The sequence below is a fragment of the Bombus pyrosoma genome, linkage group LG9 (genome assembly GCF_014825855.1).
Source record: "Bombus pyrosoma isolate SC7728 linkage group LG9, ASM1482585v1, whole genome shotgun sequence".
NCBI lineage: Eukaryota > Metazoa > Arthropoda > Insecta > Hymenoptera > Apidae > Bombus > Bombus pyrosoma.
Window position 1 is genome coordinate 8,586,051 of NC_057778.1, and position 17,439 is coordinate 8,603,489.

General features: G+C 40.9%; 1 protein-coding gene across 5 annotated transcripts in view; it reads right to left on the reverse strand.

Annotated features, from left to right (window-relative positions):
* Positions 1–1,525: 1,525 nt before the first annotated feature.
* Positions 1,526–17,439, reverse strand: part of LOC122570675 (zwei Ig domain protein zig-8-like) — a 118,486-nt gene continuing 102,572 nt past the window's right edge. For 4 of the 5 annotated variants that reach the window (XM_043733300.1, XM_043733296.1, XM_043733299.1 and 1 more), the window contains exons 2-6: positions 16,423–16,530; positions 12,635–12,807; positions 4,367–4,522; positions 3,415–3,748; positions 1,526–2,824 (exon numbers count right to left, since the gene is read on the reverse strand). In XM_043733300.1, the coding sequence (XP_043589235.1) occupies positions 2,685–2,824; positions 3,415–3,748; positions 4,367–4,522; positions 12,635–12,807; positions 16,423–16,480 (861 nt within the window). In that variant the 5' untranslated portion in view covers positions 16,481–16,530 and the 3' untranslated portion in view covers positions 1,526–2,684. Of the gene's footprint in view, positions 2,825–3,414; positions 3,749–4,366; positions 4,523–12,634; positions 12,808–16,422; positions 16,531–16,707; positions 16,931–17,439 lie in introns of those variants that run through there. The other variant, XM_043733298.1, reaches the window with a different exon arrangement.

A 17,439-nucleotide genomic window follows, 5' to 3' on the forward strand; every position in this document is an offset into this window, starting at 1 on the left:
TTGCGCGAAACAACGATATCGCGCTACAATTTTTACCAAAATTCTCGTAACCGAATTGTGGTAAAAATAACGAATAAGAAAGGTGAAAATTGAAATTCGGTTTTCCAGTAAAAAAACAAAAAAAAAAGAAAAAGAAAAAATCCATTCAGATAGACAGAAAGATAGAAAACTAGAAAAATACGCTAAACAGAAACCATTAAAAAGGACACGCTAAACGTTTGAATATTATACAAGCATAATTAACGCCACCCATTTATTACGCTGAAACGAATTACATACCAAATTGTCAGACCGCAGCGGTGTCACTGTATCGACACATTCTCTTGTTATTTATCGGCTGTAGCGTATGTTTATTACAAAGATCGATATGTTCATTCGCATCGACACGATTGGAAACGATTTCAACGATACAGCAACCCGACGTCTGGTCTCTCGTGATTCTTGTTCCTCCTGTTTTGAAAGAAGGGTTTTCTTCTCGTTCCTCGGTTCGGAAGTAAAGACGTATGAAGGTTCGAACCGGACGAGCGAAGGAAGAATGCTCTTTGTAGAAGTCACTGCGCCGTATCCCTTTATTGCAGTAGTGTTTCAATTTAGCACCCGTTAAAAGAGTTTCGGTGCTTTTATCGCGAAAGTTCTGTGCGGCCAGATAGAAAATAAGAGAAGAAAGCGGGGCCACGCCGCGCCGGGTCAAACAAAACGAGGTTAAAGGACGGGGGTGGCGGGATCGAAGTCGAACGGGGGGGAAAAAACGATACGCGGTACCCTCCCGTGACGTGGCACAGACTAGGTATCAGGCCGCGTTATACGGGTTAACGCTTGCAACCTAAATCAACTTGCTATCGTGTTAATTGCCCGCGATATCTTCCACCATGACGGGAATCATCGTCGTCTCCATCGGCATCGGACGATCTTTCAAAAATTGTCGCGATATCGAATATGGTGAGAAAGATCGTACGCGTCGATAACAAGGGGAATCGGCGTCCCTGTGAGTAAACGCGAAAGGTTTCACACGTTCGATAGTCTTATCGATTAATCGTGTCTAGAACCGCGCTCTTAGAAGCTCGTTTCGCGGCTACAGTAATGTTAGTGGTCGTCGTTATCCAGCCCCTAGCGGATTTCGATATTTCTCCAACCGAATTTGCGGTTGAATTAATCCGTTTTAACAGGATTCCAAGCTAAGATAACGAAGGCTCTCGTAATAACGTTTGCCACTGGCGTGTTAAAGCTCGCGTAAAGTTCGAAGACTTCGAGAGATAGATAACGCGAGGCGAACGTGCACATTTATCGGCCGGAGCTATTCCACAACTTTCCTTCGGAGTTTCGTGAAATAACTTTTCCTTCGCGTCGTTTATTTCACGGTGATCGTGCTACTTTACCTTCAATTTCCTGCCTCATCGTTTACCCATCGAACAACGAAAACAAATGGCAAAGTTGCCTCGACAAAGTTTCTTACGGCGTCGCATCGCATCGTGCCTCGATCCACAACGAAACACAAAGGACTCGTGAGTAAATTATCGATCGCAGCTTTACGATTAATGTTTTATTGAATGTATGATTAGAGCGTTATATTTACATTGATTCCGTTTATCCCGACATGAACACGCGGCAACGCGCGGAATCGCGTGAATGTCTGTCACGAATTTGCGATAACGAGTTTATCCGCAGCCTGATCGATCCACTGTACTCCTGATTCTCCTCGGATTCTCAACGGAGGCTTTCACTTTCCTCGCATTCCGTCTCAATAAATCTCTAACACGCACACACATGCTATCCTGAGATTCGAAGAAGGAGTGGAAGAAGAACGGTTTCCACGTCACGAAACGTGAAGGCGCTTGTTCATCTCGAGACCACGGTGTCGCTTACATGCTACGTATGTGTATACGTATAGGTATACGTATGTATGTGTATGTACCCCGCGTGTACAAGGAATGTGTATGTATGCGCGTTTCTTTATGTATGTGTACATTTACATATGTATATATAATGCACGTACGAAGAAAACGGTTCGCTCATCGCGCACAATGACAGATACTAGCAAGTAAAAGATCATGCTCGAATCGACAGGTTCCTACCGTCTCGCAACAGAAAAGAGAATAAAAGAGGAACCTTTCGTCGCGTGTCGTTCTATTTCCCAACGTTAAAAGTGAGACACATCTTGCACCACATACTTTCTACATCGATTCCAAGACCAGCAGAATAATCGTTACTCCGACCATGCACGCGTTTTTCCAGACAAAGAAATTGCTTGGTACATAATAAAGGAACGGGCTGGAAGGAGACGGAGCACAGGGGACAAGGGACGAGAGGGTTAAAAGACAGAAGGGAATAAAACAAAAGGATTTCTCGGTGGCTACAGTTCTGCTGCTCTCACGATCGGACGCGGTTCCCCTCGATAAGGGAACACGAATCTCTGAAAAGAATCGCGCTACAGATAAAAGGGTCGGTCCGAAAGTGACGGCGGTTCCGTGTGTTCATACGTGAATCGATACACTCGATGACATTCCGGTTTTAACACCAATGCAAGGATATCGTTCTTGCGGGGGCCGATTGGAGTTACAGTTGAAAAGACGAATCCCGAATGGTCGACCGATGGTCAGAGTCGTCCTTGCGATAGGAGAGATGAACCGAGTTGCGGTAGCGCGGCCACGACTAACACCAGTCGTTCCCATAAGTTCAACGGTGATTCATGTCGGGTAAAGGCTGGTGAAACTCGGTATCCTCCAGCTGACGGCCGCCAAGAGGGACACCAGAAAGTTACTCGCTAAAATTGCTGGACTAAGGTTCCTTCTGTCTCCTCCGTGCATTGCCGCCGGTTTCTCTTCCTCTGAAACGAGATTAGAAACTCTGACTCGATAGCTGCAAAAAGAAACCTTTCCTCGCGAAAATGGCCGAGCTAGGATGAGAGAAAGCGAGCGCGTCGCCAGACAAGACCACCCCAATCTCATGGAGGGAGAAGGAGAAAGGACACTTTCGTGGAGGAGCGGTAAAATACCCCTGAGGGTGACTACGACGTTTTAAACGAGCTCGACCGGTCGGACACTGAAAGCTAAAGCCCCAGACGAGACGAACCTCGTCTCTTTTTCTGACTTCTTAGTCCCTTGTGCAAAGTTCGCCTTCGTAGTCTGATCACGCGCGCAACGATCTCCGGAACACTGTCGCGCGTCTAAGAGATGCTTAAGGCTTTGTCAAATTTTGCTCCTATCTGGATTTCTATTGAACTTTCGAAATATCGATGCTCGATCGTAAGACGAAATGTTTCGCTTTATCCCGTACGCCACGAATCTGGTCCGACGTTAATTGAGCTTCTACCTTTGCCTCGAACGAAATCTCGATCCTGATTATTTCTCGCTAAATGATTTTTCGAGACAAACTATATCGGATCGGCCTTACGTTTGGTAAACTTAACTTGCTCACCTTCGATCACGTGAACCATCACGTAAGCCGGTTTTGCATTGCTCGGCGAGCACGTATAATTACCGCCGTGCGACGGTTTCGTTTTGTTGACCATCAGAATCGATCCGTTCTTGGTCAATTCAACTTTCACGCCTGGCTCCTCGTCGTAGTTGATCATATGTCCCTGACGATACCAGAAGACGTAGAGGGGCGATTCCGCAGCTGCCTTCAGTTGACACTCCAACCGCAGACTGGAACCTTGCTTCACGTGTAAATCAGGCGCCCCTGGTATGATCGAGTACGCTTCTGTGATCTTCAAGAGCACGAAATTCCGTTGCACTGGATGCGACGTAACCTGAAATTTCAACGCCAATAGTTGCTTCGTGGATAAATCGAGTTCGATTATCGCCTCTTATCTGTCAAGTGGAAATTTCTACATCGTTTTAGGAACGATCTTCGATAAACGTTCTGGCAAAATGCACTATTCCTAGGAAACTTTGCGAAAGAATCTTTCGAACATTTCATGCATTCTTCGTAAATAAAATATCAAAGTGTGTTTCACTCTCGCGACAATTTGCGGCTAACATTTGACGCTGTAAACCGAGCTTCGGATTAAAGGCTACGATGACCTTTCCTGACCTTACACTTGACTTTTCGGATGGTATTTAACGTCTAGAAAAATCTCTAATTTCATCTGGTAACGCAAATAAACGAGCATAGCGCGGACGAACTAAAATTGTTACGTGTCTTTTATCATTGAAATATCCTTTCGTTTTGTTTTGTCCTGTTACGTACACGGAAAGAGACGTTCCAGGAGAGTTACTGTAATGCGTTGCCGTAAATTTAAAATATGATGCCCGTTTTATGTTGAAATAGATGATATGCATGTTACAACGTCGCAACAGAGTGAAGCACTATCGTACTGAAGAAGAAACGTGCCTTTTATTACACATAGATACATCGCCAAGTATACCTGACATTCGTATATACCCTCGTCCTGGATAGTAACTGCTCGTATTTGAAGTAACCAATCAGTACTCGAATGCATCACGACAAATCGTTTGTCGACTGAGTGGGTACTTGTGCCAACGGTTAACAACCGTCTGTTTTTACGCTTCATCCATGTAATCTGCAATGAAAAATTGTCATGAAGTATACGCGCGTTCGATATTTATTTAATTTTATTTATCGCAAGCTTTGCCCGTGTTTATTACAGGCGACTGACCCATTTTGTAGGTTGATTTAAATAAATATAAAATGAAGAAAGAACGTCGTTTGTATTAATAAATAAATCAATACATGTATGTTAATCGAGTGATACATACGAAAGATTTCCATCGCGGAGAAAGCTCAAAATAATTCAGGGATGGAAACAAGTGGTGGTAGTAGGATAGGCGTTAAAAGCATTTAGGTCATTTACGGTAACAATGTATAGGAAACAGCGTGTATCATATCAGGCAATGAGAGAGGGAGAGTAAGCCACGCTTGCGTCCAATATCAATTACGATGGCCATTAGTGTACCCTAATTTCAGGGTAATTTTCATTCTTGACCGTGTTGACCACGAAACTTACTCAATTTGTTCGATAACTGTCACGCCGCGCCACGCCGCTTTGCTGCCTCTCTGTTCTCCCTGTTTCCAAAAATTGTCCCTTTTCGTTCACGATAATTTGTCAAAATTTATCATTGCGATCGATCGCGTATCAATTCCCATTGTTCCCGCCTGTCCCGTGCTTTGTACGACTGAACAAGAACTTGAAAATTGCCTCGGGGAAAACAGATTGCCGGCTTTCAAATTACTTGTTACGTGGGCGCAAGGTGAGTGGAAAAATGAGAAACGAGGAAATTGACTTTCAAACAGATTGGACAAACCTGAGAGTTGGAAATGGTTTGTACTAATCTCCCAAAAGCTCGTCCACGTGTAGAAATGTATGCTACTCGTCATAATGTGGTAGCTAGTAACGAGCTTCCTCTGAAACGGATGCAGCTCAACCGTAAATATGAAAAAATATCGTACAAAAGTTTGCAAACTCGCGATGCATTTCTAAACGAGTCGCACTTTGGTGACACGCGTCAGCTGCATTCGTTAATCTCATTAAAGATACGGCGTATAATTTTTATTTCTGCTCATGTCGTAAGTGTTTCACCCGGTCGCATTGCAAATCAACCGATGCGTATCACTCGCTGGAACGCATCTTCCAAGAAAATAATTAACTATTGCAAAATTATAAATAAATACATTGTAAAAATAACGACGAAAGGATAAGAGTTGGTCTTTTGAGAACATTCGTAGAAATTATATAATTAACGATTCGATCGAAAGACAATCGCTATCGATCGGTTCAATCTTGGTTTGAATGGACCTTCCAATAACCCGTTCTAATGCTTAGTCGACGCGTAGGTGATTACCACCACGACTCCATCAAATACATCCGTAGGAAACCAATTCTCGGGGATATGACATTACTGAAACCATCGACTGCCCCTAATCCAGGATGTTCCCCATAATCCTGGATTCCACTGATAGAGGACTTACTTCTGTCCGCCACATCTGCACCTAACGTGATATGAATTCGTAATTTTGTTTAACCATAATTAACCGCACACACCCTTTTGTACCGAATTAATTACGATTATTCCGGTTAACTGGTCTAATTCAGTGAACGTAATATAACGGTCGACGAGATCGACCGTACCATTAAAATCGATTATTCTCCTCGACAAAATGCAAATTGTACATTACGTTCGAACGACGACTACATTACACGACTCTTAATTTCCTTTGATATTGTTTCAACCATCGCTCTTCGTAGATGCGAATTGGATAACGGATGTTTCGAGAATTCCCGAGGGAAGCTATTAAAGCGGGTGTAGGCAAGAAAGAAGGGTACGTGCTCAGATATAGATCCACGAACCCATGGAGCTTTTCAAGCAGAGACCCACCAATACTGGCAAAAGCTTAATTGAAAACGACTATCCACAGCAGCAGCCTTATACCCTATTCTTAATCTCCCAAATGGGAATTGCCGTGAACCTTGAAGGATGTCCTTTCTACGATCAGTGGATAACGTTGTGGTCTCGTTTCGTATCCTGACAAAATCTTAACAAACCAGTTCTCCGAGGCAGAAGCTTGTTCGGGGAACCATTACACTTGGCGAAAACGTCACTGAAAATACGTCCCAGCTGAATTATATAGGCTTGCTTATTATCCATGATCTTAAGGCATAAATCATTTATTTTTATATCAACCTAGACTGGATATGAGAAAACATTATACGCATGACAAATGCATTAATATCTTTTTGTAGAATTACGCGCATCGCTGATTATATTTTCAATTTTAAATTCAATAGATTCGCGATGAATAAAGCCTCTAATGCTTTAATGTGATTTACGAACCAGGCGTAAAATAAAACGGTTCCAATTACGCTGGCATAATTACTATCGCAACCCTGCGTATGGTACGTGATTCGCCGAGATCAACGTTAAAAGCTTGTTCTGGTTATCAGAGAAACGATTTCAAAAGTATTCCCTCGACGACCTAACTTTCCTCGCCCGCTATTGAGAGATCAAATATCAGCACGATGTCAACTACGTGTTCCAGCGATGGGGAACGAAGGCGTAGACTAATCGTACGATTATCGTGGTTTCAGCAATGAGTCTAAATATTCTTCGATAGAAGGGAAACGCTTTCATAGAAATCGCAAAGAGCAAGCAAGCTACGTCGAAAAAAGAGACAATCGTGATTGTCTTGAATACCGAAAGTTTCAGTTTCCAATGCGCTTTCTTCTTAAAGTTTGGTACAATTGGCCTATAAGTACTCGACGAGGAGTGATCGCATAAAACAGTCTTTGTGGGACGGTAATCGGGAAGGAAATATTTGTCGAGAATAAAACGTTTACGTATCTCCAAAAGCTCCGCGCTCGATTACTTTGTTCCTTCGCGTTTTCTCCTTCTGAAAGGTTCGCTAGTTTGCATCTTTGTTCGTACTTCTTAATATCCTCGGTATAATCGTTTCCCGCGTTTAATAGTTTAATTTGAGAGGAAGGAGGTAGGAAGCGGTGTGCAAGATAATACCGGTATTCTACGGTACTCGTTGCATTGTGTTCCTTCTTCTACGTAACGATGGCAGAGTCTGGAATACGCTGACAACGTAAAATGCGAAGGTGTTGTAACGACAGGTGACAGTTATGATCTTTACTGCACATGGTTCAGCACTTAACGCGTGATTTACCTCCATTGACATCGTGTCGACCCCTCGTTTCGCGGTTTTACCGTAAATCGACGACTTTAACTGTACACTGAATAAGTAACGACAGATTTATGGGACAGTAAAAGTTGTTTTCGCATAAAACACGTAAAAACTGGCATTTTTTACGCGCCGGTCGATTGAATCGTCTCTGATGCATCAATTTTCGATATTATTCATTTCGCTGTTCATCCTGTTAGTTCCTAGAAATTTATTGGAACACGCATATTTCTCGGTACCCGTTGATTTTCCCGCGGATACCGTAAAGCAAACGAGAATAGCGTGGGTGTTATTGAATACTGCCTGGATGAATCAATTTTTATTCTCACGTGGACCGATAACAATACCTTGATCAAACAGATCCGATAGTGCCTTCACGCTGTCGAATGTAATAGGCATAAATACCGTATCTGGGATCCGGGATGTGCGTATGTTAAACATAATTCTAACTTTCTTTGAGAAAGGAAGGAAATTTCCATCTGCCGTAACGTTTGAAGGGAAACGAAAAGTTTGACCGATTTAATAAACGGGATTCATGGTACAATAATTTGATGTACTTTAAACCGTTGTTATGAAAGCAAAGCAGTTCCAAACTAATTCGGAAAAAGACTTCCTCAAAGTTTACTGGATAACGAATTGGATAAGCACGGAGCATGGAGTTTCAGCGTTCTCTCAAACGCGAATAGTAGTTCGCTGGAACAACATTAATCAACGTTACTTTGACCGGAACCCACTTAAGGTGCCTGTTCCTGGAAATTCCCTTCGGAAATCCGCCCATGGATTTCCCGCGATCAAGCAAATTAATTCCTATCCGTAGCCTCGAGATGTTGTGTTCGTCAACTATATGAATGGAACACCCATTTGTCTAGTTAATAAAATTACCCAATAAAGCAGTTCGATATCAATGGCGATTAAATAACTTGTTAATCAATTAGACAACAAAGATTCGAATAGAACGATATTCGGGAGAAGTACGCATCCACAAACGGAGTGATACCTTCGATATCTTCGAGGAGGATCGTCGATTGTGTCATTCTTTCTATTTTTCGATCACGCAAAGTTCATCCCTGAAACAACACGTACCAGGACCCAGTTCGTGGTCCGTCGCTCACCGACGACGCAAATAGACTTTGAAAATTATATTTCACAGACAATCCAACTCTTTCTTTCCTTTCCTTGAATATACCCGCTTCGCGTTGCCCACCTATCGTGACAAGTTGCTTTCAATTTCCACGAGTGGTGTTTTCCTCATTGTTGTAGAGGCACATACTCGAAAGAGGAAAAGTTGGTCGAAAGATATTTCCAAAATTGATATCCCTTAACGGAAGCACTCTTTCTTGCCACTGCTGCTCCACGCTTCTTTCAGTCTTCCTCGTAGCCTCGATCGAACGACTAGGCTTTTAAAGCAACAAGCCTTGTTTTCCCCTCTCGTACACAGCACGTAGATGAATTATCTTTTATTCATGTTCTTCGTCGATATAAGATCCTACCAACGGTGTTATTTGCTTTCTGTCCGTGGACAGAGTACTTTACATAAGTGCCCGTAGGTTTACCAGCTTCTTCTTCTTATTTTTCATGATAAGAGTACCTCGCATTCGTAATGCACGATAGGCAAGCCAAAGATACGACACGTTCATCGAGAGAATATGACATTATAGAAAGTAAAGTAGCGCTTTGATATACTCCTATAATGTTTCGACGGTCCAATAAACATGTCGCGCGCCCAACTAAGATGAAATTTCATAAACAAACTTTTGCAAATGAATCGGTGATACGGAAAAGTTAAGTTTAAGTTAGTCACACAGTTAGAAGTACTATCGTCTTCCTGACGTTCTACCTCAATTTGTCAAGCACCAAGTCATGCAAGACTGTTCCCAATACAGAAACCAACGATACGCAACATTTTTCCTGTAAGTGGATTAGGACTTTTCCAATTTTTAAAGTTCGCGTGAATAACACGTTCTCTGAAACACGCTTCCAACTTGCTCGATACACCGTAATTTATTTATCCGATCGCAGAATCGACGGTTTAAAAAGATAAGTCTGAGCTGGTCGAGTAGGCCATGCGAGGAAACATACATACAAGCGTAAATGCTGCTCGCACAGTAGAACGTGTCGGTATATAGCGAAACGTTAGATTTGAAGTAGCGTAAAGCATTGTATTCCAACGGATAATTATCATTCTTAAAGTTGCTACAAATAAAATAAATATTGTTCGTGGGATAGCAGAAATGCAAGGATAAATTCCAGCAATGAAACGAAGGAAAAACCATTGGATGGTTTTGTATCCTAATGGACAATTATTATTCTGAAACGTGTCACAAAGAAAATAAAACTTGTGCGTGAAGATGGCACAGAGGCGAAGATATACGTCGTGGAATTTTTCTTAGTGAGTAAGTACTTAAAACTTGTAAAATACGTGACCAAGGGATTAGCTATTCATTTGATAAGAATGTATCTCTCTCTCTCTCTATCCTCTCTCTCTCTGTAAAAGTTTACCAAGTGTTTCCTTGAATATGCATGTACGTGTATGTATCTTGCGTATAAAAATTCCTCGAAAATCCGCTCCACCTGATCTGTTCTATAAGAAAATCGTTCGTTGCCGCGACGTCGAATGGAATTCGATTTCGACATCTGGCTTTCGTCGCCACGAGTATCGAGGGAGACTTTCCCGCTTCTCAATGCTTCGTGTACACAACCTAGATTTTCTGTCATTCCTTTCCTCCTTCGCTTTTTTTCCTCCGAGAACTTGAACGGAGCACCTGCTACGGTATCGGTTTAACGGTGGAATCTCGTAAAATATTCTGAAATATTCCTGCACCGTGGCTACCGATGTTCGAGAGAAGGTGAGAGAAATGCGATCGGAAAAAGAAGGAAGCACGAGATACGTGAAAAAGAAACGAACAAGGAAATAAGGAGAAAAGGTCGACTCGAGCTGCTAGGAGAAAATATGAGATTTAAAATGTGAGAATCAATTGGAAGGACCGCGTTATCACGTTCGACGCACAGAATTCAAGGCGTACCTTCGTCATGATCGTGAACCAAACCGAAGGAAGGCGAATTTACAGCGAATCGATACGTAAGAGGCAAATTATTGTTGGAAGAGTCTGTGCTTCGGCCGAAAATTACGAAAAGCTATTTAGAAAAATACCGAATAAACAGCAACGAATGCCTTTTCAGGATTTCTGTATACTTAACGGGATCCGTCGATTTAAAGAATTTCACGAGTAACGCACAAGGGGAGAGATTTAAAGCCGAGAGAAAAGACGGGGGAAAAAGGATCGGTAGAGAAGGAGAAACGGGTAATTTGTCTAAAAGTTCAAGAAGGAAGAAAGAAAATTAGAGAGAGCTGTGGCCGAGCTATTTGTTATCAAGGTGGCAATAATGCTTCCCAGCCCAAACCGACGCGCGCCACTTCTACAAACAGTCTTGCTGATAGTTAGATTTAGTAGCATCACGGATTAAATAGAAATTTGAAAATTTGAATTTTAAACTTTATATATAAGTTCGGAAAATTTTCTCCATTATACTCCGAATAACGGGAACACATATTATGTTCTGCTAGCAGCGATATTTGTATATTTGAACAAATGTATCAATTGAACTAGTTTGAAGCAAAGTACGCCTCCAAACAGGTAGAATTTTTTTGCATTGTATGTATATGGGTAATGCAAAAACACGTCGAACTTTATAGAATTAATTAGGTCACAGGCCCGCGATACAATATGCGCAAAGATGCGTTTATTTAATTTGCCGTTTTTACAGAAAGAGTAATTCCGCGTCTATCACGGTTGCTACTATTGTTTCAAAAAATATTCCGATATTTCAACGTGTAAAAAGTGCAATCGTGTCAAATTTGATATTTTATTTTATATCGGTATACCGAAAATATCGTTTTTAATCAAATATGATTTGACAGAAATCGATTAAACAACACGCGAACATTTCTTCGAGTCAATTAGCAATGCAACTGAAGATTCTTCGCTCGTTTAACCGTGATTCAATTACAGTGCAAAGCTTGCGCAGAAATTGAATTCACAGTACAAAAGGAGAGTAACTTTGAAAATAGATTGGGAAGTTCTAACAAGATCAGTTTAGAAGGCTCTGGTCTGTTTTTCTCTGTAGTCCATTGAACAACATTACATGAAAGTTTGCTTTGTTCTTGATGTTTGATATTTATTCCCCTTCGCTTTATCTAACCTAACAGTTTATTTTAGAAGACAAACACTTGTACGCGTTCATCTTCCTGATCCTAGCAACGCTTTTGAGACTTTACGTGGGTCGTACGTCTCAAAAGAATTACATTCCCTTCTGTCCCTCTTCTAGGGTTACAAACATTCAAAGAATCGTTATATATGTATAAAACGATTCCTCCAGTTTTTAAAATTCAATGAATCGTTGTATTATTCAGTCATGAATTCTCTTTCCCTCGATTGCTTCGTGTATGCCACCTGGCAAACGGAGATTAAATGAATATCACTCAACTCGCTGCTCCGGCGGCAAATGAAAATTGAACGGTCGCGAATATGGCGAGAAAGAAAGTATCTAACGAAGTGCCGATATAGAATAAAAGGTAGTATAAAAATAGGAACCAGAAAAAGAAAGCATCGAATCGTAAAATAGCTGATAGGAAGCTCGAAGCTGTAGATAAATTTTTCAGGTTAAAATTATTAATAAATGTGAAAAAGAACGCTACTGGTCTCGATGTGCTATTCTCGAGCATCGAAAATTCTAGGAAAATGTATAAAAACCGATACTGTCGCGAAAATAGCAACGAGTGGAAAGCAAAGCGAGTCGCGAGCGCGTTGTTGCGAGGAAAATATTTCGCGGATGTAGAGCACTCGCGTCCTCGCCTCTGGTGGTGTCGTGTATCGGCATGAAACTAATTTCGGCCCTGCATGAATTACATCACGCCAGGAGGGCCGCGTATCTTGGAAATACTTTTCTGGGTCAATCGTCTACAAGCTAACTTGTATTACGTAACGACATTTACGGTTCCAGCGCCAGGTTCGGTAATTTTGCAGGGCAAATTCGCGGTGCTTCCGCTTTGTGCAAGAACTTCCCTGATGGGACCTTCGACGACATCTTCGCTTTTATCCTCGGAGCTGTTTAATGACACCAATTCGTTGCTGGCCCTTAACGATTGTTGCTGCTCCGCCCGGCTCCCTGGAAAAATTACAATCACGTTACGGATTAAAATCTCTGACACACGTAAATAATCACGAGAAATAGTTGTACGATTTAATTCGTAATTATCTCTGTATCGTCGTGGATGTTACTATATGCGATTCTTATAGCCCATTTCTTAGGAAATTGCTCCGAGTTTTATGGACCGTAATTCTTTACCTTCGGGAAAAAGACAGAAAACTAAAGGAGAGAGCGAGACAAGTCGAATCGTTATTAGAGATATTTAATCGCAAACTTCGCGTCATGATTTTGTACTTCTCCTGCAATCCTATCTCCGGTATCGTGTCTACGTCGTAGCATAGGTAATGAAACAATAGAATTTATTCTCGAGTGTAGTTTATGTGAGAAAATTCCGGCAAGGTAATTGAAATGGGAAAAAATTTCTATTAACCTAGATTCAGTTTCGGGGAAAGCTGGAGCGGTATAAAACTATAATGCGAACATCGAAGTTGCAAAAGCTTAAAAGCTCAAAGGCCTAAGGGAAGATACCATCGGAGATTAAGGACGATTTTCACGCTACTTCGTTGGCAAGGGGTACAATAGCGTCAGCGAGCGTGGTACCGAGCTAGAGAGGAAAACGAGACGAAATTCTCTCTCGCTTCGAGATTAATGCAGCCACCGTTGCTACGATAACGCATAACCCCGGCGCAGCGTAAGTGGCTTAAGTGAATAACTTAGTCACGACAATTACGAAGCATTGCTTCGCGTTTGCAGCAGCAGAGCTATTACAAATCTACCGGGTTTTCCTTGAAATTCACTTCGAAAACACTTAACTGTCCCACGCGGTTTCTTCGTACTCTTTAATTGCGTTTTCATTCACATAACTCGCACACAGTTCGGCTTCTATGCCTAAACGAATCTAATTCCAACACTTTCTATATTCGTCGCACCGATCTTCCACGTCTATAAGGTTTTTGAACATCGAAATCTACATTTACCGTGCGCGTTATAACGCCATATAACGTTCGTACACATATGAAATTCACGCGACATATGATAAGAATTCCCTAAACGCATACGCGACCGTTTAGCCCCCCCCCCCCCGGATAACGAGCCTCTATTTAGTTCGCGTACTTGACTCGTGTACACGATGAAAACGTCGGCAATTAGCTCTCGTTACCTTGCTCGAGACTCGTTCGACGGTTCGTTAAACCTGACCCGTTTTCCTAAGTCCACGAATCGTCCTGCTCCCGAACACCAAAGACTGGAAAGGAGATCTCGTCATGTGACAGGCATGAAATCGCATGTGGCCAAGGAAATGGCACGCGTACACGCGATCATAGATCGACCCGACTCGTCGATTTTCTTACCAGCTTCGTTACCAGACGGCTTCGTTCTTTCTTCCGACAGTACGGCCTAGATTTCCGATTTACCCGGAAGTCGCTGCGATTTATTGCCTTTTTATTTCCACCATTTTCTTCGTCCTATCCCGTAATTTTCTGTGATTCTATCAGAAACGCGCGTCCAAAGTTAAAACGAACACTGACGCTTAACGTCGCTTCACTCTACGCGTTTCTCCTCTCATTTGTCTAACATTCTTTCATATTCTTCGCCGTTGAAAGATATTCCTTCGAAAAAATGAATTTCTTAGCAATTTCATCGAATTTTAGCTACGTGTTAAGGGACACAATGTACATGTAGTTAAAATTTAAGGTAACCTAACTGTACCGAAGTCAAGATATTGATCCTTAAAGTTTTCATATTTAACACGTAATCCCTGTATCAAGTCATCGCCAGGACGACATTTTCATCTATTACAGCGAAAATCTTCTTAGAAACTTACAAAAGGACTAATACATGATGTTAAACCTCATCTCATATTAGAAATCTCATATTAAAGCATGGAGATGCCTAGCGGTATCGTTTCCCAAGTAAAGAAATACAACGTATGTGATTCGACGAAGTGTCTACCTAAGGAGCTGAAATATCCTGTTCAGTTTTCCAAAAAAATTTCTTTCTCTCCCGCGCGTTCTATTCTTTTTCGAGCGATTGTACTCGGAGAAATACCTTTAAAGGGATTTCTATTAAATTACGTCAACGACAAAGTATATAGCCATTCAGAATTTTCATTCGATTTATATGGGCGCGATAGAATAATCGACACTGTACAGCAACAATAATCGGTATAATATTTTTGCAGATAAAAGCATTTTCCAAACAATGTTTATCGTCGACTTGTCTTGCCGCGTTGCGAGTTTTGTTATTACTAGAGACGCTTTCTCCTCTGGCTTTACCGGTCTTTTATAAAATACACAGCGATAACAACGAAGTATTGCCGCGTGGGAGGTGCAACCTATTTTGTAGCCGTACGTGTGAAAGGACAATACGCGATGTTTGATACACGTCCTAGCTACGTTCTGTTGGCCACTAAGAAACCCATCTATCATCCTAAAAGAGATAGTCTGTATTGATTTTTAGAATAAGATAAAAAATTATTTGCCTTTTTTTTTCAAGAAGCACTATTAAAAAAAATTGCGCACAACTTCGCGTTAAAACGAATACGATTCACCGATTTCATAAAAGTCCGTCGACGTAAGAACTTTACGAAGATAACGAAAAGGTAAAATGGTTCGCGATTAATTTCGAGCAACTTTACAAAGATCGGCCAATTAGGAATCGTAAAACGCAGGCACAATAAGGATTACCGTTCGTTTAATTAAATCTCCGATTAAATTCCTTACCTACAACGTAGATGCCTTATGCAATTCTAGACAATCGGTACGGGCTGTTTTTACAACAATGTTTCAAAACTATTTGTCAGAGCCGGTCGACGGACAAAACCGAACCATAACTAAAAATTTCATCGACAAAACAGATACGAATAAATTTTTAGCAAGATAGTGATTTCTTCGATCGAGGAACGAATAGTTTATTGCTGGCGGAAAGTTTCTACCAGCGCTAACGAGCCAAAACTTTGCGCGGTCATCAAGAGCACGATAACCGGATATTACTTGTCAGCCATCAACTAGCATGGTGAATTAAGTGTTTTCTGTGTCAGCACGAAAATGACTCGGTGAAATGCAAATGCGGAAGAGCTTCTGCTATATAAGCACACATCCAAAATTCCTTCGATTCGAACGACAACGATTTATGAAATATAACTTTAATTTCTTACAGATCATATAATATAAATAACTGCTAATAAACTAACATAATTTTGACTATATTATTATAATTATTTATTTTCGATCTTGTTATTGTTATTTATTTTACTTAAAGTCGCGTCAACCGTATTTTGTGATCCTTAGTAAGCGCGATTAACAAAATACGTAACAATAATATACCGAAAACGAAGTGTAAAATATAATAAAGTAAGTTACAGAAAAGTTAAATGATAATTCCTATATATTTTGAACATACACCACATACAGTACAATTGCAGTAGAATACAACGCGATTAAGTTAAACTTAAATTAATACGATACGGTGCATGTTAGAACTAAGTCAGTAACTTACAATGTCATAATTGACGGTGCAAATTAATATCTTCGAGAAAATAGAGGAGATTTTCGCAATGCTTTTCGTGATGATTTAGACACTTTTGATTGTCTCGTTTTTTTAAACAAAAATCGTTTAATGTATTTTGACACTTACCAGTGAAATAAAGTTGTATTTCCAAGAAAGTGCTCAGTATGATCAGAAGCGTTCTCATGGTGACAACTAATTTACAACGTCCTTACTTTAGACATTCATCATACTTGTCTGTAACAAGAAAAAGAAGATAAAGTGAGACGACGTTTTCCTTTTACGTCATTTTCGTAAAGAAATCATTTCTCCAAAAAATTTCTCGCACAGATTTATAAGTCTCAAGACGCGTTATAGCTTTTATTTCAACCATTTTTTGACATCTTGTGTCGGTTACGATTTATAGCCACTTACATACAAGGGCCGGCTCTGATAAAAGGGTTGCTTTCTTTCTTAGAAGTAAAAAATGGCCACGGGTTACGGCTAAATTCTTAGATAGATCGCTTGTGCGAAGTTTCAACAAAATCGCCGTGTATTAGTCACCGGATTTCTCTTGTGAGTATCATTACACGAAATATAATGTACAGCACGACTGTTGCCAGCGATACACTGTCTCCGTCGTTTTGCCCATGTTATACGCAAGCACGACAATATTCACGTCTCCTGTAATCGATATGGATTCAAGTAGAGGGCTGTGACCCTTAGTCTTTTCTCGTTCAGCTTCAATCTTTCGCTGTAAGTGGCTCACCTTCGTCAAGTATATTCGACAAAAGAAAAGAGGACGTAAAAATGGATCACAAAAGTTTCTCTTGGACAAAAGATTTTCGATACTTTATGATCTTATACGATATAGGAAATCGTAAATATTTTTATTATTCGCGAGTTCTTCTCGGAGAAAACGAACGAGCGAAATGATCCATCTTACGAAATATTGTCCGTTCAAGTAAGTTGCCGAACAATATTATTTGCCTCCCAACTTCATTCTCGTTTACGGAATTTATAAACGTAAAATGGCCGTAAATACCGTCATTCTAGAATTTGTACAGATGGTTTCCTTTATTTTGACATCTATTCAGTTACGCCGCCAATAAAGTTAAGAGAGAGCCAGAAAGATTCGATAAGTTTCCATTTGGAGGAAACTCTATC